The sequence below is a fragment of the Lissotriton vulgaris genome, chromosome 1_1 (assembly GCF_964263255.1).
Source record: "Lissotriton vulgaris chromosome 1_1, aLisVul1.2, whole genome shotgun sequence".
NCBI lineage: Eukaryota > Metazoa > Chordata > Amphibia > Caudata > Salamandridae > Lissotriton > Lissotriton vulgaris.
This window is the reverse complement of record NC_141685.1, coordinates 772,108,227-772,131,808: the sequence shown is the minus strand read 5'-3', so window position 1 is coordinate 772,131,808 and position 23,582 is coordinate 772,108,227. Positions and strand designations below refer to the sequence as shown.

At 50.2% G+C, this 23,582-nt stretch overlaps 1 protein-coding gene across 1 annotated transcript in view; it reads right to left on the bottom strand.

Annotated features, from left to right (window-relative positions):
- SWT1 (SWT1 RNA endoribonuclease homolog) overlaps positions 1-23,582 on the bottom strand; it is a 1,175,709-nt gene that overhangs the window by 65,621 nt on the left and 1,086,506 nt on the right. The window contains exon 17 of the mRNA XM_086956007.1: positions 7,860-7,927. Within this exon, the coding sequence (XP_086812133.1) occupies positions 7,860-7,927 (68 nt within the window). The remainder of the gene's footprint in view (positions 1-7,859; positions 7,928-23,582) is intronic.

The window sequence follows — 23,582 nt, the reverse complement described above, 5'->3', positions numbered from 1 at the left end:
TCTCTCTGCCTTGCAGAGTACCGCAGGGATCCTCGCTAAGCCCGACACTTTTCAACATATATGTGTCTGACTTGGCGAGGGTCATAAAATCCTACGGAATCTCCCTCACTACATACGCTGACGACACCCAACTGGTGTTGTCCGTATACAATGACGGCACTTCTGTGGCAGCTAACTTCCAAAATGGAATGAAGGCAATAAGCTCCTGGATGTCATCCAATTGTCTTAAACTGAATTCTGATAAGACAGAAGTGATGACATTCGGGAGGCTGCAACCTACTTGGTCCCCGCAATGGTGGCCACCTCAGATGGGACAACCTCCTGAACCAGTAACCAAGGTACAAAACCTAGGTGTCATCTTCGATAACAAGATGTCCTTCCAGCAGCATGCTAATTCGGTGGTTTCCTCTTCCTTCCACATTTTAAAAAGGATCAAAAAGCTAATCCCTTACCTACCTCCATCCGCAGGCAAAACCTTAGTCAGCACATTAGTCTTCTCCCAAACAGACTACGTAATGCCTTGCTACTAAACGCACAACAAAAAGTCCTCAACAAACTGCAGACAGTGCAAAATGCAGCAGCCAGGACCCTGTTATCTATCCCTAAATTTGCATCTATCTCCCCTTACATCCGACAGTTACACTGGCTGCCGGTGAGGAGTCGGATCAAATTCAAAGCGTTATGCATAGCATATAAAGCTATCCACAACCGAGGCCCTCTATTTTTAAGACAAGCCTTCTACCCGCTCGAACACCCAAGAACATTACGTTCATCCTCAGCTCACTTAGTAAGAGTCCCTCGAACAAGAAGAGCTAATTGGGGCGACAAACGCTTCTCTGTCGCCACAGCCAAACTGTGGAACACGCTCCCCCTCCACATCAAATCTGCTCCGACTCTGCTCAATTTCAGAAAAAAACTAAAAACTTGGTTGTTCCCAGCCTAAATCTCCCCTATCCACTTGAGAGTTCTGCAACTATAGCGCCGAGACACCCTTGGGTATTTGCGCGCTCTAAAAATCGCTCAAATAAATAAATAAATACATTTAGAGTTGGCAGACAGGGTACTCTGTTGCAACTGTGATTGTGTACCGTCTCTGCCAAACCCTCCAATGGGCCTACCCACCTGAATTACATGTGGGTGGACCATAAGTATTTCAATAACAAAGCCTACACCGGCTCCATCACTGACATACTCCTCCAATGACTAACAGAATACAGGCCATTGGAGGTTTATATCAGCGAGATTTCGAGTGGCCAGTGTTATATCTATTTTTTGTTGCTGTTTGCCGCCTCCAAGTAAAACCTTGTGGTGAGGGACAATAAAAAAAAATCATAATAACCCCCCCACACCATAGGAGACCACTATTAAAAGTTTGACAGGCAGCCTTCATATTTGAATGAGCTGTTCACCAAACTTTTAACATATTGCCATGAACCTTCGTGATGGTGATTCCTGCCAATGATTAGAGAAGTCTGAAGGACGGACCCTAACGGAGTACAAACCACAATTAAGTCAGGCCATAAGTTAGAAGGTAACATCTTTGACCAAGGTGAACCTCATTCATGTATCCAACCTGTGCTTCATCACAGTAAGCCTCAAATTGCACCTAGTTCACAGTCTATAAGGACCATTGAATATGATTGGAGCTTTGTGCTTTTGATGCTAGTACGACAAAAACTTTAAACAATCATAACTCTGTTTCCCCTTTTTGTTATTGTTGTAATTAACTCTATTTTTCTCGTCTGGTTTGGGATTTTTATTACATTTTGTCTTTATTGCGGTTTTGGAACAGCATAAATGCTGTCCACATTGCCCCAAGTAAAACTTGTCTGCTCTGTGCCATAGCTACAACGGGGTTTGGGGTCATGATACTGAACAAGTTACTTACCTTCAGTAATGCATTATATGGTAGAAACTCTATCTAGCTACAACTTCCTTACCTTTGAACTTCACAGCTGTCAGGCTGGATCCGGAAACCTTTGCCAAGCAATATCCCTTGCGCGCGCAGTCAAGTGGCTCCATTCGGCTCCACGTGACATCGGCAGCGTTGGTTATGATGTCGCAGGACCAATATAGGTGCCACCAAGGCACGCGTACATCAGTACTTTTCATGTTTTCCATGCCAGAAGCGCAGAGCCATGAAGTAACTGACGCAGTTGGTGCAAAACTGGGGCCCTGAAAAATGGAGTAACGCTAGTCCTACAAAATTAGTCCGCAAAGCGGGGAGGCATGGATGGGGCTGCAAGAAATCTGCAGCTAGATACAGTCTCTACCAGATAATGCGTTACCAAAAGGTATGTTGTTCATCTTATAGACTTCTAGCTGAAGATTCCTTACCTTTGAATTAGATACTCAAGCCATACCATCCCGGGGGTGGACTGCGGACCAATCCCTTACACCAGGAAGTCCTGCAGGACCGAATGGGCAAAATGTCTGTCCCTGCGGATGTGAATGTCCAGGCAGTAGTGCTTGGCAAACGTGTGCAAGGAAGCCCATGTTGGCGCCAGACAGATGTCAATGACTGGGATACCTCGCGCCAAGGCTGAAGTTGCAGCCTTTCCCCAAGTGGAATGAGCCCTTAATCCCTCAGGGGGCTGCTTCATGGCCATAGTATAGCAGATCTTAATGCAGAGAACGACCCAGCGAGAGATGGTCCTTTTATGCACCGGCCGCTTCTTCTTAGCTCCCATGTACTCCATAAAAAGTTGGTCGTCCACCCAGAACTCTTTTGTGCAGTCAATTTAGAACGACAATGCTCTTTTTGGGTCTAGTCGGTGGAGACGCTCCTTTTTCCTAGAGGGATCAGAGAAGGTGGGCAGCGTGATAGATTGACCTAGAAGATGGAATGGGGTCACAACCTTAGGCAAGAATTATGCACGGGTGCGAAGCACCACGTTGTCTGGAAAAGACGTCACGTAGGGAGGTGTACAAGACAACACCTGCAACTCACTCACCCTCCAGGCAGATGCAATCGCCCTAAAAAGGATGTCTTGGTGGTAAGCAGTCTGAGGGGACAGTTGTGTAAAGGCTCAAAGGGAGCACAAGTAAGATAAGTAAGGACCAAATTAAGTTCTCACTGCGGCATAACAAAGGGCGTAGGCGGAAACAAGTGCGCCTTCACCTTTAAAAACCTATTTACCATTAGAGACTTGAAGAGAGAGCATTTGTCAGGCAGCCGCAAAAGAGCAGACACAGCAAGAAGGATGACCCTTGAGAGATCCCAAAGCAGACCCCTGTTGGGCAAGGATTAGAATGGATAGAAGAACAGTGGAAAGAGAAGCAGAAAGAGGGTAAATAGATCTTTCTGTAGTATATAAAACAAATTTCTGCCAACAGCAGATGTATACCTTCTTAGTGGAGGGCCGCCTAGCCACCAAAATAACATTACATACTTCAGGGGGTAGGTCAAAAGTCGTTAACAGCAGCTGCTCAATCTACGTGCATGGAGACGCAGAGTTGACTGATTCGGGTGGAGAACCCTCCCCTTCTGCAGAAGATTCTCCCGAAGGCGCAGCCTGATCGGATGATTGATGCACATCTTCAGAAGCTCTGAATATGAGAATTTCCTTGCCCAGTCTGGAGCCACAAGGATGACTTGGGCCCAGTCGGTTCTGATCTTCTTCAGAACCCTGGGCAGGAGTGGGATGGGCGAAAAGGCGTACAGCAGGCCTGAGCTTCTCTCCGCCTAAAGGCATCGCCGATCAATAGCCGACTTGTAAACTCCAGCGTACAGTGTTTTCTTTGCTCACACTGTGCGTTCTCTTCAGAGGAGAAGAAATCTAACCAAGGTTCTCCCCACTGATGAAAGAGACCTTGCGCCACCTCCGACTGGAGATGCAATCTGCTAGGCATCGACAGCTGAGTTCATCTGCCCTGGTGTTCAGAGAACCTGCCAGGTGTTGAACCACCAGGGTTATGCCCTGCTGTTCCAGCCATGTCCAGAGACGCAGGGCCGCTGGACAAAGGGTCCACAAGCAGACTCCGCCCTGCTTGTTGCAGTACCACATGGTGGTGGTGGTGTCCGTGAACACCTGCACTAACTTCCCCTTGACAGAGGGAAGAAATGCCTTCAATGCCTACCGAATCACTTGAAGCTCCAACAAATTGATGTGGAGCCCGACTCAGCCGGAGACCTGATCTCCACTTGTCCCAGATGGCCACCCAATCCCAGAAGTGACCCATCTGTCACAAATGTGAGCTATGGCTAGGGAAGGGAGAGGGGTCTCCAATTGACCCAATCGCGGTTTGTCAACCACCACTGCAGATCTCTCGCAGTTCCTTCCAAGACCTGGACCACATCAGTGAGATTTCCTCAATGCTGTGCCCGTTGGAATTTCAGGTTCCACTGCATAGCCAGCATACACCACCTGGCATGCTTTACTAACAGGATGAATGTGGCCATGAGGCCCAACAGCCTCAGTCAGTCGCACCAAAATCCAGGATAGAGGCTGAAACATCGGAATCATAACCTGAATATCCTGGACTCACTGCTTGGCAGGATAGGCCCGAAACTGCACTGTGTCCAGAACAGCTTGGATGAAAGGCAGCATCTGAGAAGGAGTTAGGTGTGACTTCGGCGAATGTAGGAAGTTCACCATAGTCTGAAGGTGGGAGACGACAGCCTGGGGCGAGGACACTTTCAATAGTCAGCCGTCAAGGTAGGGGAAGACTGATACCTCTAACCTGCGCAGATGAGCTGAGACCCCCGCCATCACCTTGGTGAGCACTCAAGGGGAACTGGAAAGGCCGAAGTGGAGCATGGTAAACAAAGCGCTTGTGACCTACCTTGAACCGCAGGTAACGCCTGTGGCCTAGCAGGATGGGGATGTGGAAATACCCATCCTGCAGGTCCAACGCAGTCTTTTTGGTCTAGGGCAGACAAGACCTAAGCTAGAGAGAACAGTTTGAACTACTCCTTCTTGAGGAAGAGACTGACAGTCCGAAGATCTAAAATGGTCCGCAACCCTTTGTTCTTCTTAGGAATCAGAAAGTAGCAGCCACTGCCTACTTCTGAAACCAGAACCCTTTCTATAGCTCCCTTGGCCAAGAGAGCTGTAACTTCCTCCTGGAGAAATTTCAGATGATCCTCCATCAGCCGTCCCGGATTTGGCAGAATGGGAGGAGGAAAAGAAAGGAAAGGCAGAGAATAGCCCTCCTGAATGATCCACAAGACCCACTTATCTGATGTTGAGGGCCTCCAGTGGGGGAGATGATGATGGATTCTCCCACCAACTGGAGTGGTGTGGTCCTGCAGATTCAGACTAGAAGTGCTTGGAGGCTGCGGCTGCCGAGGGCAGGGTGGCCGACTACTTTGACTTCCATTGCTAGGTCAGAATGAACTGCGCCCACGGCCCAACACGGCTTGGGAAACCTGTGCAGTGGATGGGATAGAACTGACATGGCTGGAAACCCCTTCCGTTGCCAAAAAAGGGCGAATTGTAGACTAGCCACGAGGAGTAGAAGAGAGGCTCAAGGATCTGGCCATACCTTGAGAGTCCTTGAACCTCAGTGGGCCAAATCTGCCTTTTCCCCAAAAAGACGGGTTACATCAAAGGGCATGTCCATCAAATTGGCCTGGACATCGCCCAAAAACCAATTGTCCTAAACCAGGCTTGGCACCTCAAGGCCACTGTTGTGGAAATCGATCTGCCCAGTGAATCCATCATATCAAGGGCACACCATATAGTGAATTTTGCCGCATCTCTCCTGTCCTTACCTGCTTGGGAGAGCACAGCCCAGGCCTCCTCCGGGACTTGTAGCAGCAATTGCGCAACTGTCTTCCAAAGGGAGTGGGATAAACGGCCCAATAAGTATTCACCGACCACAATGCCAGGACGGAGGAAGAAAACATCTTCTTTCCAATGAATCCAGCCTCTTGGATTCCCTATCCAGAGTGGCGGAAGGAAACGCGCCCTGGGATGTAGAGGCCTGCACCACCAAACTTTCAGGGGTAGGGTGGTGCTGAGGAACTTTGGGTTACTCTGCACTGGGTGATGGCGGTGTGCAATTGTCCTATTCACAGGAGCCCCTGAGCTAGTCTTAGACCACATGCCCAGAAGGACATCGGTCAATGCTTCGTTAAAGGGCAAAAGGGGTTCGGAAGTGGAAGACCCAGGTTGAAGCACTTCAGTCAGGAGATTACTCCTGAACTGCAGGGGGGGCAGCTCTAGTCCAAGGACCTCAGCTACTCCTTTTAACCACCATGGCATAGGATGCCCCCTCCTCCGTTGCCACAGTTGGTGGAGAGAGCATGCCAGTATCTGGAGAGGTGTCCAGTCCACTTGCTTCTCCTAGTTCCCCATACCAGTCCAACTGTTCCGCAGGGTCAATCTTGTGTTCCAAAGGGTCCATAGACCACTCATTCCTTTCCCGAGCCGAACACATTTTCTAAGTGCTCAGGCAACAACCTAGAACTCCTGGGTTCAATCGGCTCGGGAATCGGCGTTGAGCGACACTTTTCCGACTCCATGTCGTCCGGGATATGAATGTGGCTGGTGCCACCCATGTGTACTGGAGGCACCGACGTCCGGAACACCGCAGGGGGAGACCGTGATGGCATGACCAGCCTCAACCTGGATCAGGTCCTCGAGGTCCCACTGGCACAGTCTCCAGAGCAGACAGTTTCGAATCCGATGGAGCCCCTTTCGACTCTACTCAACAGAGGGGTGGGCCTGCTCAAATATGCAGTGCATGGCCTCGTAAAATTCTTTAATTGGAGCAGGGTCACTCTGGCTCCCGGAAAGGGAGGGAGGAGCAAAGTCTACCCTGGCTCCGACTTCGCAGAACCGTGCCTAGAGCATCAGTAGTCCTTACCACTTTTATCGACGGATGAGAGCCAAGGTTTGGAATTCTTCTTCTTCTTGTGCCTCTTCCCCGAGTGTCCTGAAGACCCTGAGTGGAACGAAGAGGACTCTAGTCTCCAGGAGCGACCTGCGACCTTCTCTTCTTCATTGGGCCCATGATCTCCACGGCATCTTGCTGGACAGTGTCAACTGCTGGGCTGCAAGGAGCTGCATAGCCCGCTCCCACAAGGCCTTTGGAGCCAATGCCCAGCAATCCGAGCATGATTTTGAATCATGATCGCGCTAAAGACACCAGAGGCAGACAAGGTGGTGGTCGGTAACCGACATCATGTGTTGACAGACACTACATGGCTTGAACCCGGTCGACAAAAAGTTAAGAAAAGCCGGTCAAAAAGCGACAGAGGGGTAGCTCTTTCTGCACCGGCGCTTAATTGGCACAGAAAGAAAAGAATTGACATCCGCATGCCTGGGTGGCACCTATATAGGTACTGTGACGTCATAACTGATGCCACGTGGAGCCGAATGGAGTCACCCGAAGTTGCATGCAAGGGGTAAGGCTCAGCAAAAGTTTCCGGGTTCATCCTGATGCCTGGGAAATTCAAAAGAAAGGAATCTGCAGCTAGAAGTCTATCAGATTTTATGACATGGGGGTTCACACTGACAAGGATTGTGGATATTTCTTTAAGTGAGTCGTCATTCACCCCCAATAATAATCCAATTTCTTATACTAAGGCTGGTGAGTTTTATTGCCTAGGAAGAGGAGTCAAAATGTAGAGGCTTGTGTTCAAACATCCTAAATTAATTCTGTAGAATACAACAAACGTATTAACCCCTTCCATGCTCATGACGGAACCATTCCGTCATGATTCACAGTTGAGCTGTGCTGATGACGGAATGGTTCCGTCACAACCACGCCCGCGATTGGAATGTCCAGCACAGGGATGGAATTCCTGCCGCACGGAAGCGGTTAACAAAGATGACATTTTCCATAAAGAACATCACAAAGCAATACTAATTATAGCATTAGAAATATAATGCACAGCCTGTGCAATTTACCTGTACTCATTCTGAGACAAGCACTCATAAAGTTCCACAGCAGAAAATTTGAAGTCTGCAACATGAATCTGAAAAAGACACCACTGTTGAGTGCAGTTTAAAACTGAATAACAAAACCAAGAAAGCATTAGCCAGTTTGAAGACAACAGCTTAAGTATGCAACTAACTGGTACTCAGCGACATAATTCAATACAGTTTTAATTATGAAGCACTGTACTGAATACAGTAAATATCATCAAGTACACTCTGTGAGGATATAAGGAGGATGCATTGGACATCTGGAAAATAAGTGTGACTTTAGCCTGGAACTAACAGCCACTTGCTCCTAAAGGAAATGTTTTCTTGAGTGGATACTTTACCTGAAAATGCATTAACGTTAATGCAAAGTGGTCAATGACATCACATTTGAACCTCAGTACTTTTTAATTTATTTCTATTTTATTTTTATTTAATGTGTTTATTATTCAATACAAAACTGTATATGTATATTGTAGTAAAATGGATTCTGACCCATTTAACACCCTGGATGTTTTGCTATTGAACTACTATGTTTTTTTGTTGTTTTTTTGTAAACAAACTCTATTCATATTTTCAATCACTTGAGTTACTACACTTCAATTACATATTATATTCAGGCATATACTGCTTAATATACGGCAAAAATATTGTATCAAATTCGCAGTCCGTCCAACCCCGGTCTAAACCTCAACACCCACTTCTTCATGAGTGCTGTCCATTCAGCGTGATTGTCAATGCCATTACTCCCTTCAATTCTATCCTGGACGTCAAGTCCATGTTGCTCTGGGCTTGTTCATAGTCTAATTCCTCCTCCCACCTTATAAAGCAACTAACAAAAAACAACAAATCCCTCCCTTCCCTCCTCCCCCCATAGGTCCTTCCACCTCCCTCCTGTCAGACATGTCGCTCCCCTCCCTTATACCCTATGTCACACAGCATGCACATCGTCGTCAGTCGGATTCTTGAGCAGGTCCACCATCGCTATCCAGGCCCTAGCCGCTTCCAGCAATTTGTCATTATTGGTTCTCCGAGCCTTTTGGAATTGGAAGATCCCCTCACAATCCGCCCACTTCATAAATTCCCGCAGCCATTGTGCTGCATTAGGTATAGTGACCGCTTTCCAATGGCTAGTAATCTCTCTTTTAGCTAGGACTAATCCCAAGTCTATGAATTTACTGGTGAGCCTATTACAGGCAGTGTGGGGAAACCAGTGTAGCAGACAAACACCTGGGTCCAGCTGTATATCCCTATCCGTTACCTCTTTCAGTCTGGTCATGACCTCCTCCCAAAACCTGTGTGTTGGACCTAGATTACCCCAAGTCTACATAAGGTAGCTTGGCACAGTAGTGGCTACAGCTAACTCAAGGCGTTGGTTAAGTGCTTACAAGTCTCACTCACAGTAACTCAGTGATGAACCACTAAAATAAAAGACAAAACACCAATGTTTGGAAAAATACCGTTACCTTTTATAAAAATAATATGATTCTTTGGATTCAAATTATACAGGGGACGACATCAGTTTCTCTCAGAAATAATCATTACACTTTTGCCTTGGAAAAATACATGTCACTCTTCTTGCTGTGGAAAAATTACAGTAGAACACATTCTATTGTCAAGGATTCAGTAATGAATAAAGGAAACTCTTTTGGAATTAAAAGAATCCCATTAGGTTCACACTATGCAGGGTTACTTTACATTAATACACAATGTCAACAATACTCCACCAATTGAACCTGCCAATTCACTGGTTGTTCTATCACATTCAGGGCTATGATCTCTATCCCCTTATCTATTATGTCCCAGTTTAGAATTTAAGAGGACCAAAATGGTCAGGGCACCCTGTTTGGCGCTAGACCTGGTTAGATTTCTGTAACTTTAATCATTAGGACTCAGCACCTTCCTTCCTCACCCCCACTCTCCTTACTGTCTTAGTGGCAGGTTCACCACAGTCCACAGGTCTCTAGATGACACCCGACTCCTGGTTTTCCCCAACCAGCTGCTTGCCTGTTGCTGGCGTGGGGGGGGGGGCTTGTTAAACTTCCAGTACCAGGCGCGCTTCTACTGTGCAGCGCTGGGCGAAGGGGCCTTGTTGACGATCAGCGTGATGCACTTGCTCCGGTGGCCGGGCGTGAGGGGGTTGGGCACGCTTCCTCTCCTCAGGCGCGCTTCCACTTGCCAGCGCTGGGCGCAGGGGGCCTCGCTGACGTTCAGCGCGTTGCTCTACTCGCTCCGTGGGCGAAAGGCTGTTCTGCCTTCCGCCGGTTCTCCTCCGCTTCCTCTGTGTAGCGCTGACTCTCCGCTAAGCATGCGCGATACACGGACGCTTCCCGCAGCGTCTCCCAGGCCGGCGGAACACGGAGGCTGCTCGCTCCTGAGACACGCCTCCCGCAGGCCTCGCCTTCACCGATCCGCCTCCTCACAGCAAAGGATTGAACAGCGCGGGCGCGAGGGATTAGTATTCCCGCCCGGCGCTGTACTTTCTCCGCTTTCCTGCGCAGTCTCTCCCCTCACCTGGCTCCACGGGGACCACGCTTTGGAGCGGCGACTCGCTCCTCCAGGCTGCTGAAGTTCCCCTGACACGCGCCTTCTTCTCAGCGCGACCAAGGATACGGGTCACAACGTGGGGCTCACAGCTCCTCCTTCAGTCTGGTAGGTGAGTGTTGGCAAAGGGGAAATTGAATGGTAGAGAAGCCCTCAGCTCAGGGCGACCTGTCAGGATTCGTTGGGGCCCAGTCCAGGAAGGGTCTTCCTGTACACACAGGTTGCTTTTCTTCTGAATAGTTGATGTATGGGGAGGGATTGGTCAGAGGCTGAAGGGGGAACGTCCCTCTGAAGTGACTGTCTGCCTCCAAGACAAACTAGCTGCTCTCAGTGCGTCCACCTCCTCTCACCACTGCCTCACTCCTCCACTCTTGGGTCAGCACAAAATGGCTGCTGGTCACTGGCCTTATATAGGGTGGCCTGAGACCTGCAGAAGTCTCTAGTTAATTCTAGAAAGTTCCCTAATGTTATCCTATGGGCCTGTCCTCCAGTAGTGTCCGTTATGGCAGTTGGTGGACACCATTTTAGGTTCTTGGAGATCCCTAGATTTTCAAGGGGCCTGACTAGGCCTCACAGGTTATGAGGGAAAAATGGCGTCATCGCCAAGGAACACCTAGCCCCCTGACAGCATTAAAAAAAATCCTGATGGACATGTGTAAAAATAAAAATAGAAAATCTGGGAGGCTAAGGGGGACAAAAATAAATAATAATGGTTAGAGTATCCCCAGAAGCAGACAGGTCTAACACGCGTCCCCCCCAGCTGAAAGTGGGGAGAACTACCCAACCCCTTGGGAGTCCTCATCACTAAGGCGGAAATACCTGGATAGACCGTCTGCGTTGGCATGGTCCGTCCCAGGTCGGTGTTCCACCCTAAAGTCCATTCCCTGTAGGGAGATGAACCACCTCAGCAACTTGGGATTCTCCCCCTTCATTTGCATCAGCCAACGAAGGGGGCGATGGTCAGTCTGAACTAGGAAGTGCGAGCCAAACAAGTATGGCCGCAGCTTCTTCAGAGCCCAGACCACCGCAAAGGCTTCTCTCTCAATTGTACTCCACCTCCTTTCCCTGGGGAGTAGTCTCCTGGACAGGAAGACACCGGGTTGATCCAAGCCCTCATCATTTAGCTGCGATAACACTGCCCCAATGCCATGTTCTGACGCATCTGTTTGGACAATGAATTCTCTAGCAAAATCCGGGGCCTTGAGAATGGGAGCGGAACACAATGCTTGTTTCAAGGTCATGAAGGCTCGCTGGCAAGCCTCTGTCCAGACTACCCGTCGGGGTTGCTTCTTGGAAGTAAGTTCAGTGAGGGGTGCCACGATAGTGCCATACCCCTTCACGAAGCGACGGTAGTATCCAGTGAGGCCCAGGAAGGCTCGGACCTCTGTTTGAGTCTTGGGGGGCTCCCAGGCGATGATAGCCTCAATCTTTGCCTGGAGGGGCTGCACCGTCCCTCTGCCCACCAAGTGACCTAGGTACACCACCGACCCCTGTCCGATCTGACACTTGCTGGCCTTGATTGTCAAGCCAGCCTGTTGCAGGGCATGAAGAACAGCTTGCAGGTGCTGCAAATGGTCCTCCCAGCTGCTACTGAAGACAGCAATGTCATCCAGGTAAGCAGCAGAAAAAGCTTCCATTCCAGAAAGGACCCTGTTCACCAGCCGCTGAAAAGTGGCAGGGGCATTCTTGAGCCCAAAGGGCATCACACGAAATTGGTAGTGTCCCTGAGGTGTAGAGAAGGCTGACCTTTCCTTCGCCTCCTCGGTAAGGGAAATCTGCCAGTACCCTGAAGTTAGGTCAAAGGTACTTAAGTATTGAGCAGCTCCCAGCCGGTCAATAAGCTCATCTGCCCGTGGAATGGGATGTGCATCAGTTTTGGTTACTGAATTCAAACCTCGGTAGTCCACACAGAATCTCAATTCAGGTGTGGTGCCTGGTGGGGCAGCTTTTGGTACCAAAACCACCGGGCTCGACCAAGGGCTACCAGAAGGTTCAATCACTCCCAGCTCCAGCATCTTGGCGACTTCACTCTTGATGCTGGCCTTCACCTTGTCCGACAGCCGGTAGATTTTAGACTTCACAGGTGGGCTGTCTCCTGTGTCCACGTCATGGGTACACAGGTGGGTCCTACCTGGGACAAGGGAGAACAGAGAAGAAAATTGCTCCAGGATCTGGCGGCAATCACTCTGCTGTTCAGGAGTCAGGGATGGCGAGAGAATTACTCCCTCCACCGACCCATCCTTTTCTTGGGACGAGAGAAGATCAGGGAGAGGTTCACTTTCTTCTTCCTCTGCTCCATCGGTTACCATCATTAAGACAACCTCGGGCCTCTCATGATGTGGCTTGAGGCGATTGGCATGCAGCACCCGGTGGGGCTGCCTCGGGGTCTTAAGATCCACCAAATAGGTAGACTTCCCCTTTTTCTCCAAAACCTCAAAGGGGCCTGTCCAACGGTCCTGGAGGGCGTTTAGCTCCCCAGGTTCCATTACCCACACTTTCTGTCCAGGCTCCAGTTCCACTGGGTGAGCGTTGTGGTCATACCACTCTTTCATAACTGCTTGGCTGGCCTCCAAGTTGTCTGAAGCTTGCTTCCACAACTTAGCCATTTGGCTCCGAAAGGCCAGCATGTAGCTCACCACGTCCTGGGGAAGCTTCCTGGGAGTTCGTTCCCATCCGTCTTTCACCAGGCTGAGAGGTCCCCGTACAGGGTGCCCGTACAAAAGTTCGAAGGGGCTGAAGCCCACTCCCTTCTGTGGCACTTCCCTGTAGGAAAACAAGAGACAGGGTAGGAGGACGTCCCATTTCCTCCGCAGGCTCTCAGGTAGACTCCGTATCATACCTTTCAAGGTTTTGTTAAACCTTTCCACAAGACCATTGGTTTGTGGGTGATAAGGAGTGGTAAACCGATAGGTAACACCGCACTCCTTCCACATAGCCCGCATGTACGCTGAAAGGAAGTTAGTCCCCCTGTCGGACACAACCTCCTTGGGGAAACCCACTCGGGTGAAGATCCCCATCAGGGCCCTTGCCACTACAGGTGCCGTGATGGTCCTCAGAGGTATTGCCTCTGGGTACCGTGTGGCATGATCCACCAAAACCAGTATGAACCGGTGACCAGCTGAAGTTGGTGGATCCAATGGCCCTACAATGTCGATGCCCACCCTTTCAAAGGGGGTGCTAACGACAGGTAGTGGTTCCAGGGGAGCTTTTAGCTTCACCCCTGTTTTCCCACTGGCTTGGCAAGACACACACGTCCGACAATATGTATTAGACGCCACTTTCATTCGAGGCCAGTAGAAGTGGGGGACAAGCCGGGCAAAGGTCTTGTCCTGTCCTAGGTGTCCTGCCAATGGTATCTCATGAGCCAGTTCCAGTAGAAAGGCTCTAAAGCATTAAGGGACCACCAAGGCTCTGGATGAACCATGGCCAGGTGCCTTGGGCTCACTGTAGAGGAGTCCATCCTCCCAGTAAATCCGGTAGCTCCCTACAATGTTTCCTGCTGCCTGGGCGTTGGCCTGTTGCCGCAGCCCCTCGAGAGTAGGACACTCTTTCTGAGCTTCACAGAACTCTTCCCTAGAAGGACCTCCCTCCACATGCCATTCAGTAGGGATGGGTAGGTTTTCCAGGGAAGCAACATTCTCCCCTGTGGACTCCAGATCCACCTCCGCAGGTGGCCCATCTGTCTCACGAGGTGGAGATGTCGAGGCAGGGTCCTCCGGCCTCCTGTCCTTCTCCTCTCTGGCAGCCGGCTGGGCCATTGTTCCAGGCTCCAGCGTAAGTGAACTCCCCCTTCGGGCAGTCGCTGACCGTGTGCTGACACAAGTCCAGTCAGGGGGTCCCAGCATCTCAGAGTGAGTCTGGTACTCCACCCTCCTCCAAGTATTGTGCTCCATATCATTCCCTAACAGGCAATCAACAGGCACGGCAGGGCTTACGGCAACTCGAAGTGGACCTGCAACCCCTCCCCACTCAAAGGGAACCTCAGCCACAGGGTAGTGGCCCAATCTGCCGTCAGCCATTACGGCGGGATGAAGTACATCTGGGATGACCTGCTCTGGAGACACCAGTTGACTCCTTACCATAGTCATGCTGGCTCCGGTGTCTCTCAGAGCCTCCCCTCTACGGCCATTGATGGTGACCCACTGCTCATACTTAGTAGTATTAGAGGGCAGCTGGGTCTTTGCAACCATCTCCTTATCTCCCAGGGACACTAAAGTGACACCCGCCCGCTCCCCTCCGTTACCCAAAGGCATCTCCTCCCCGAGCACTACACTAGTTATTCCCGGGGCTTTTCCTCCAGTGGGAGGGGGTGGTCTTTTTGGGCATCTCACATCTCCTTTATAGTGTCCCACACCACCACACTCAAAACAATGAAGAACCCTTGGCTGCTGGCTTTGGCCAGGGGTAGGGTTGCGAGGGGGGTTACTCTTGGGGATGAATCCTCTGCCCCTTCCTTGCGAAGTATTTTGTGGCCCTTTTGAGAACTCCCTCTTAGTTTCCCCTCCCTCTTTCTTCTGGGGGGCGCCCTGTCCATGCTTCTGGGAATCCCCTCCAGTCCCCTTAGTCGACACCCGGGTACTAACCCAGATGTCCGCCTCCTCAGCAAGCTTCCTGGGGCTGGTCAGCTTGCTGTCCACCAGATGCTGTCGTAGTTCGGGAAGACATTTCTCGAGTAGGTGTTCCTTGAGTATGAGGTCATATAGTCCCTCATAGTCCCCTACCTCGCTGCCTCTCACCCAACCCTCCAGGGCCTTCCTGGAGTAATCCAAAAAGTCTACCCAGTTCTGCGTGCCCAGCTTGTGGCTGCCCCGGAACTTTTGCCTATACTTCTCAGGGGTCAACCCAAACTTTCTGAGCAGCGCTGACTTCATAGCCGGGTAGTAGGTCTGTTCACTCTGATCTAGGGCCAACAAAGTATCCCTGCCAGTGGGGGGCATGTATTTATATAACCCACCCCCCCAGTGGACTTCCAAAATCCCATGGGCCCTCAGTGAGACCTCGTAGGCGGCTAGCCATTTGGCAATGTCATCACTGGGTACATAGCATGCCATAATATCTTTTGGTAGGTAAGGTCTGGGTTCCCTGATGTTGGTTTGGATATCGCTGCCACCATTCTCTGGTTTGGGGGTTCGTAGATTTAGGGCTTGCAAATCCATCTCTTTGATGGTCCGCTCATGCGCCAACCTCTTTTCCTCCCTCTCCATGTCCATCCTGGCGAGTTCTATTTTCATCCTCCTCTCCACCCTCCTATCCTCTAACTCGGCGTCGGTCAAACCCCTCTCTGAGACACTACTGCCCACTCTGGAAGGTGTCCTAGGGCCTGTTAAAAGGTTCCCCCCTCCCGCCTGGTACAGTGTTGAAGTCTCCAGGACAGTGTCCTTGTCACTCCCCTCAGGATCTACCTCCTCCCCGGAATGAGCCTCCACCCATGCCCGGATACTGGTCAGCAGCTCAACTTTCCTGGCGCCTTTCTTAAAAAACACCCCCTGCTGCTGACACCATTCCTTCAATTGGGTCACGGTACAATTTTCCAGCTCTTCCACATTTATCTCCATTTCTATTTGGAGTATAAACTTCTTCCCAGGAGAAATCCACAAAGTGACCTGGGGTCAACCTCCACCCACCACCAGTAGTTAATTTAGAAAAAGCAAAATTTAAATTAGGAGGGCCGCAGGGAGAAAACTCCAGGTGAGGTCTCGTGGTTGGCACTGCGTTACTAATAAGTGAGTGTAAGCACAAATCCGAGATCCCACCGCTGAAACACCAATTATGTTGGACCTAGATTACCCCAAGTCTACATAAGGTAGCTTGGCACAGTAGTGGCTACAGCTAACTCAAGGCGTTGGTTAAGTGCTTACAAGTCTCACTCACAGTAACTCAGTGATGAACCACTAAAATAAAAGACACAACACCAATGTTTGGAAAAATACCGTTACCTTTTATAAAAATAATATGATTCTTTGGATTCAAATTATACAGGGGACGACATCAGTTTCTCTCAGAAATAATCATTACACTTTTGCCTTGGAAAAATACATGTCACTCTTCTTGCTGTGGAAAAATTACAGTAGAACACATTCTATTGTCAAGGATTCAGTAATGAATAAAGGAAACTCTTTTGGAATTAGAAGAATCCCATTAGGTTCACACTATGCAGGGTTACTTTACATTAATACACAATGTCAACAATACTCCACCAATTGAACCTGCCAATTCACTGGTTGTTCTATCACATTCAGGGCTATGATCTCTATCCCCTTATCTATTATGTCCCAGTTTAGAATTTAAGAGGACCAAAATGGTCAGGGCACCCTGTTTGGCGCTAGACCTGGTTAGATTTCTGTAACTTTAATCATTAGGACTCAGCACCTTCCTTCCTCACCCCCACTCTCCTTACTGTCTTAGTGGCAGGTTCACCACAGTCCACAGGTCTCTAGATGACACCCGACTCCTGGTTTTCCCCAACCAGCTGCTTAACTGTTGCTGGCGTGGGGGGGGGGGGCTTGTTAAACTTCCAGTACCAGGCGCGCTTCTACTGTGCAGCGCTGGGCGAAGGGGCCTTGTTGACGATCAGCGTGATGCACTTGCTCCGGTGGCCGGGCGTGAGGGGGTTGGGCACGCTTCCTCTCCTCAGGCGCGCTTCCACTTGCCAGCGCTGGGCGCAGGGGGCCTCGCTGACGTTCAGCGCGTTGCTCTACTCGCTCCGTGGGCGAAAGGCTGTTCTGCCTTCCGCCGGTTCTCCTCCGCTTCCTCTGTGTAGCGCTGACTCTCCGCTGAGCATGCGCGATACACGGACGCTTCCCGCAGTGTCTCCCAGGCCGGCGGAACACGGAGGCTGCTCGCTCCTGAGACACGCCTCCCGCAGGCCTCGCCTTCACCGATCCGCCTCCTCACAGCAAAGGATTGAACAGCGCGGGCGCGAGGGATTAGTATTCCCGCCCGGCGCTGTACTTTCTCCGCTTTCCTGCGCAGTCTCTCCCCTCACCTGGCTCCACGGGGACCACGCTTTGGAGCAGCGACTCGCTCCTCCAGGCTGCTGAATTTCCCCTGACACGCGCCTTCTTCTCAGCGCGACCAAGGATACGGGTCACAACGTGGGGCTCACAGCTCCTCCTTCAGTCTGGTAGGTGAGTGTTGGCAAAGGGGAAATTGAATGGTAGAGAAGCCCTCAGCTCAGGGCGACCTGTCAGGATTCGTTGGGGCCCAGTCCAGGAAGGGTCTTCCTGTACACACAGGTTGCTTTTCTTCTGAATAGTTGATGTATGGGGAGGGATTGGTCAGAGGCTGAAGGGGGAACGTCCCTCTGAAGTGACTGTCTGCCTCCAAGACAAACTAGCTGCTCTCAGTGCGTCCACCTCCTCTCACCACTGCCTCACTCCTCCACTCTTGGGTCAGCACAAAATGGCTGCTGGTCACTGGCCTTATATAGGGTGGCCTGAGACCTGCAGAAGTCTCTAGTTAATTCTAGAAAGTTCCCTAATGTTATCCTATGGGCCTGTCCTCCAGTAGTGTCCGTTATGGCAGTTGGTGGACACCATTTTAGGTTCTTGGAGATCCCTAGATTTTCAAGGGGCCTGACTAGGCCTCACAGGTTATGAGGGAAAAATGGCGTCATCGCCAAGGAACACCTAACCCCCTGACAGCATTAAAAAAAATCCTGATGGACATGTGTAAAAATAAAAATAGAAAATCTGGGAGGCTAAGGGGGACAAAAATAAATAATAATGGTTAGAGTATCCCCAGAAGCAGACAGGTCTAACACTGTGTAACAGTGGACATCCCCAGAGCATGTGGAGAAATGCGTCATTTTCCAGTTTGCACCACGGACAGGCTGTACGGGATCCAAAAAACTCATTAATTTTGAGAGGAGTGAGGTCCGCTCGATGGAACACGCGAAATTGTATTAGTTAAAATCTCGCGTTCCGGGAACATTTCCATGCCCGTTCCATCAACATCTCGACCAGCTTTTCTTCAATAGGTGTCCCCAGATCCGCTTCCCATTTAATGCGCAGGCCCTCTAAAGGAGTTCTGGACCCCTGCGTGATTCTCTTATATAGACAGGTGACTGCCTTGACCTTCCCCGCTGAACTGACCACGTACTGACAGGGTAGAAAGGTCTGCGGCTCCTCTACCCCTTTCTTCCAGTGTTTATGAATGGCTGCCGTCAAAGCCACATGTAAGCGAAAGTCTTGTCTGGGTATTTCATATCTTTCCTTGAGATCTAGAAAGGGTATGAGGATACCATCTTCATAGAGGTCCCCGATATTGGAGATCCCCGGGTCTTCCCAGTTCGCAACCTTTGCCAATCCCCTCCATGTGGTAACACCTCACAGAGCCATAACGGGCCCCACCTTAATTCCCCTATTGGCACGATTCCAGCATTGACGCACCACCCATAAATCTCTCGGCACCTCTCTTTCACGTAACGGCAGCTGGAGGAGAGTCCGAGCGAGCTGGCGAAGGCCCAAGTCCATATCCCTCTGGTTCTCCTCTGCCCTCAGCTTCCCCACCATCCACCGCGAGTACAATTCAAATTGGGCCACGTGATAATATTCCTCAAAATCAGGAGCAGCGAACCCTCCCTCCTGCCTAGGGCGCATCATAGTGTTCAGTGCCACTCTACGCCTCCCTGAGCCCCACAAAAAACCCGTAGCCATGGTATTTAGTTGGGCAAAATATTTTCCAGGGACCCAAAGTGGCAGCGCTCCAAAATAGTAAAGTAGACGAGGCTGGGTCACCATCTTTAGCCACGCCACTCTCCCTGCTACTGGCAAAGGCAGGGTTCCCCAAAAATCTAAATTACTCCTGGTAGCTCTCAATGCACGTCCCACGTTGCCCTCGAATAAATCAGAAGGTTCATGATAAATTCTGACTCCCAAATAAGGCAAGCAGCTGCTTTCCCATCTCACATCCAGTCCAGCTGGCAGGTCAGCTCTACCCCCATGTACCAGGAAAAGGCACGTTTTGCTCAAGTTAACTTTGAGTCCCGCCATCTGCCCCATTCTAGCTAGCAATTCTCGGGCGCCCTGTAACTCCTCAGTAGCATTGGCGAGAAACATTAAAAGGTCGTCTTCATAGTGAGCAATGTAGTGTGCCTGACCCATCCAGTCTAATCCCCTGTAACACCGCCCGACCGGGCATGGACAACTAATAGTTCTATAGCCAGGGCGAACAGGAGGGGAGACAGTGGGCATTCCTGTCTCGTCCCCCTGCCCACATTGCAGGCTTCAGAAATCACGCCCTCCATTCGAACCCTGGCTGTCGAGCGGTTATACAGAATCTTCGTTCAGGCCACAAACCCCTCACCCAGGCCAAATGCCCTCAAGAACCTAAACAGATATGGCCACCCAAGATTATCGAAGGGCTTTTTAATGCCAATCGATAGTACGCACGCATCTGCCCCCCCCATCCAAAGAGCCATGTACTAGTTGGCACAGCCTTCGTATATTCATGGCCGTATTCCGAGAAGGAATAAACCCAGCCTGGTCCTCGTGCACAAGTGTTGTCATGTGAGCCATCAGTCGATTGGCCAGAACACTATTCAAGATCTTATAATCGAGATTAAGCATCGCGAGAGGGCGGTAGGCTGTGTGGTCCCACGCCAGATTGTCCGGCTTGAGGAGGGGTACAATTACTGCTTCCCTTGTTGAGCTAGGCAGGTAGCCATCTTCCTTTGATCTATTGTAGAGGGTTAACAGCGGGGGGCAACTCTGACGGTAACCCATCAGTGCCCGGGGTTTTGTTCCTGGCCATGCACTTTATGGCTCCCCTGAACTCTCCCAACTCCACTGGCTGACCCAAGTTCTCTGCATCCTCCGCCTCAATCTGCAGCAGTTCAATGTCTAGGAAACCCCCTCCTCCAGAACTCCTGGATCTAGCCTACTTTGATATAGTGTAGTGTAGTATTCAAGAAACTGTGTGTTGATAGCCTGTTGTCCATAGTATACTGTGCCACCCTCACCGTGCAGCTCTAAGATCAGTGTCCCTCGGCACGCTGGGTTGGCCAGCCAAGCTAATAGTGCCCCAGATTTATCCCTCTCAGTGTTTGCCCTCGCTGCGTATGCCCTGTGATCGTGACACCTGAGTCGCTCCACTTGTGCCGCTACCTCTTCTCTAGCCACCAGAAGTTCCTCTTGTTTATCCTCCCTTCCAGGTCTTTCCTTCTCTATGTCCTTGAGCCTTTGTTCCGCCGTCTGTACATCACTCAGTAAGGTTTTTCGTACTCCCACAGCTTCCCCAATACAACATCCTCAAATCACGACTTTAAATGCATCCCACTCGTTATGTAGGCTAGTGGACGTGTTGGTGTTGTGTTGAAAGTATTCCTCAATAGCATTGGTGGTTCTGAAGACCTGGTCTTCCAGTGTTTCCCGGCAGAGATGCCAGCTAGGGATAGTGGACCGAACTTGAACCCAGTTCAAGGACACCAGTAACAGGTTGTGATCAGATGTCGTCCTTGCTAAGTACTCACTCAGCGTGACCGTCATATGCACATCAGGGGAGCAAAGGATGGCATCCAACAGGACAACCAACTCATGCATAGCTGACAAATAAGAGTAGTCTTGTTCCCCCAGGTGATAAGCCCGCCAAGTGTCAGTCAGTCCACAGTGTCTTTGCCAGTCCCGTCGGGCTTCAGCAATCCTATGAGCGGGAGCGTCAGGGAGCGGAGGATGAGAGCGGTCCAGGTTTATGTCAGTGATGCAATTGTAATCTCCCCGCAGGAGTATAGGGCCTGTCAATACCATTGCCAATTTCTGCGATAACTGTGCCAAGTAAGCAGGTTGTTCAATATTAGGAGCATATATGCTTTCTAACGTAATATACCGGCCATCAAGCAGCCCTGCTACTACAGTGAATCGGCCTTTAGTATCGATAATCTGCCTAACACATTGAAATGATTCAGAAAAGGGGGTGGTGATGAACAGAGTGTCTGAATTAAGCAGACCACTCTTACTCAGTCCAAAGATCAGGGCTTGATCCATCACCGTTATTTATCTCACTGCACCATCCCAGCTCAGAACCTGGCTATATGCAAATCAGTCTGTCCCTGGCCCAGTGCATCATGGGAACAGGGCAGACTAAACTACCACGCCAATTCTTCACCAGAAAGGAGACAAGCTACCGGGGACCGGTTTCTGGCATTTCAGTCGTCTTCGGCCCGGCTTGCTTGAATCCTGATGGTGCAGTGAGAAAGGGACTCATGTCTGAGTATACCCTGCCACACCTATAGTGGCCAAAAACGATTCAGAAAAGGGGGTGGTGATGAACAGAGTGTCTGAATTAAGCAGACCACTCTTACCCAGTCCAAAGATCAGGGCTTGATCCATCACCGTTATTTATCTCACTGCACCATCCCAGCTCAGAACCTGGCTATATGCAAATCAGTCTGTCCCTGGCCCAGTGCATCATGGGAACAGGGCAGACTAAACTACCAAGCCAATTCTTCACCAGAAAGGAGACAAGCTACCGGGGACCGGTTTCTGGCATTTCAGCCGTCTTCGGCCCGGCTTGCTTGAATCCTGATGGTGCAGTGAGAAAGGGACTCATGTTTGAGTATACCCTGCCACACCTATAGTGGCCATAAACGATTCAGAAAAGGGGGTGGTGATGAACAGAGTGTCTGAATTAAGCAGACCACTCTTACCCAGTCCAAAGATCAGGGCTTGATCCATCACCGTTATTTATCTCACTGCACCATCCCAGCTCAGAACCTGGCTATATGCAAATCAGTCTGTCCCTGGCCCAGTGCATCATGGGAACAGGGCAGACTAAACTACCAAGCCAATTCTTCACCAGAAAGGAGACAAGCTACCGGGGACCGGTTTCTGGCATTTCAGCCGTCTTCGGCCCGGCTTGCTTGAATCCTGATGGTGCAGTGAGAAAGGGACTCATGTCTGAGTATACCCTGCCACACCTATAGTGGCCAAAAACGATTCAGAAAAGGGGGTGGTGATGAACAGAGTGTCTGAATTAAGTAGACCACTCTTACCCAGTCCAAAGATCAGGGCTTGATCCATCACCGTTATTTATCTCACTGCACCATCCCAGCTCAGAACCTGGCTATATGCAAATCAGTCTGTCCCTGGCCCAGTGCATCATGGGAACAGGGCAGACTAAACTACCAAGCCAATTCTTCACCAGAAAGGAGACAAGCTACCGGGGACCGGTTTCTGGCATTTCAGCCGTCTTCGGCCCGGCTTGCTTGAATCCTGATGGTGCAGTGAGAAAGGGACTCATGTCTGAGTATACCCTGCCACACCTATAGTGGCCAAAAACGATTCAGAAAAGGGGGTGGTGATGAACAGAGTGTCTGAATTAAGTAGACCACTCTTACCCAGTCCAAAGATCAGGGCTTGATCCATCACCGTTATTTATCTCACTGCACCATCCCAGCTCAGAACCTGGCTATATGCAAATCAGTCTGTCCCTGGCTCAGTGCATCATGGGAACAGGGCAGACTAAAAAACCAAGCCAATTCTTCACCAGAAAGGAGACAAGCTACCGGGGACCGGTTTCTGGCATTTCAGCCGTCTTCGGCCCGGCTTGCTTGAATCCTGATGGTGCAGTGAGAAAGGGACTCATGTCTGAGTATACCCTGCCACACCTATAGTGGCCAAATACGATTCAGAAAAAGGGGGTGGTGATGAACAGAGTGTCTGAATTAAGCAGACCACTCTTACCCAGTCCAAAGATCAGGGCTTGATCCATCACCGTTATTTATCTCACTGCACCATCCCAGCTCAGAACCTGGCTATATGCAAACATCACCACCCCCTTTTCTAAATCATTTTGTCCACCATAAGCGTGGAAGGGTATACTCAGATGTGAGTCCCTTGCTCATTGCACCATCAGGATTCAAGCAAGCCGGGCCGAAGACGGCTGAAATGCCAGAAACCGGTCCCCGGAAGCTTGTTTCCTTCCCAGTATAAGAATTGGCTTGGTAGTCTGGTCTGCCCTGTTCCCATGATGCACTGGGCCAGGGACAGACTAATTTGCATGTAGCCAGGTTCTGAGCTGGGAGGGTGCAGTGAGCTAAAAAACGGTGATGGATCAAGCCCTGATCTTTGGACTGGGTAAGAGTGGTCTGCTTAATTCAGACACTCTGTTCATCACCACCCCCTTTTCTAAATCATTTTGTCCACCATAAGCGTGGAACCGTATACT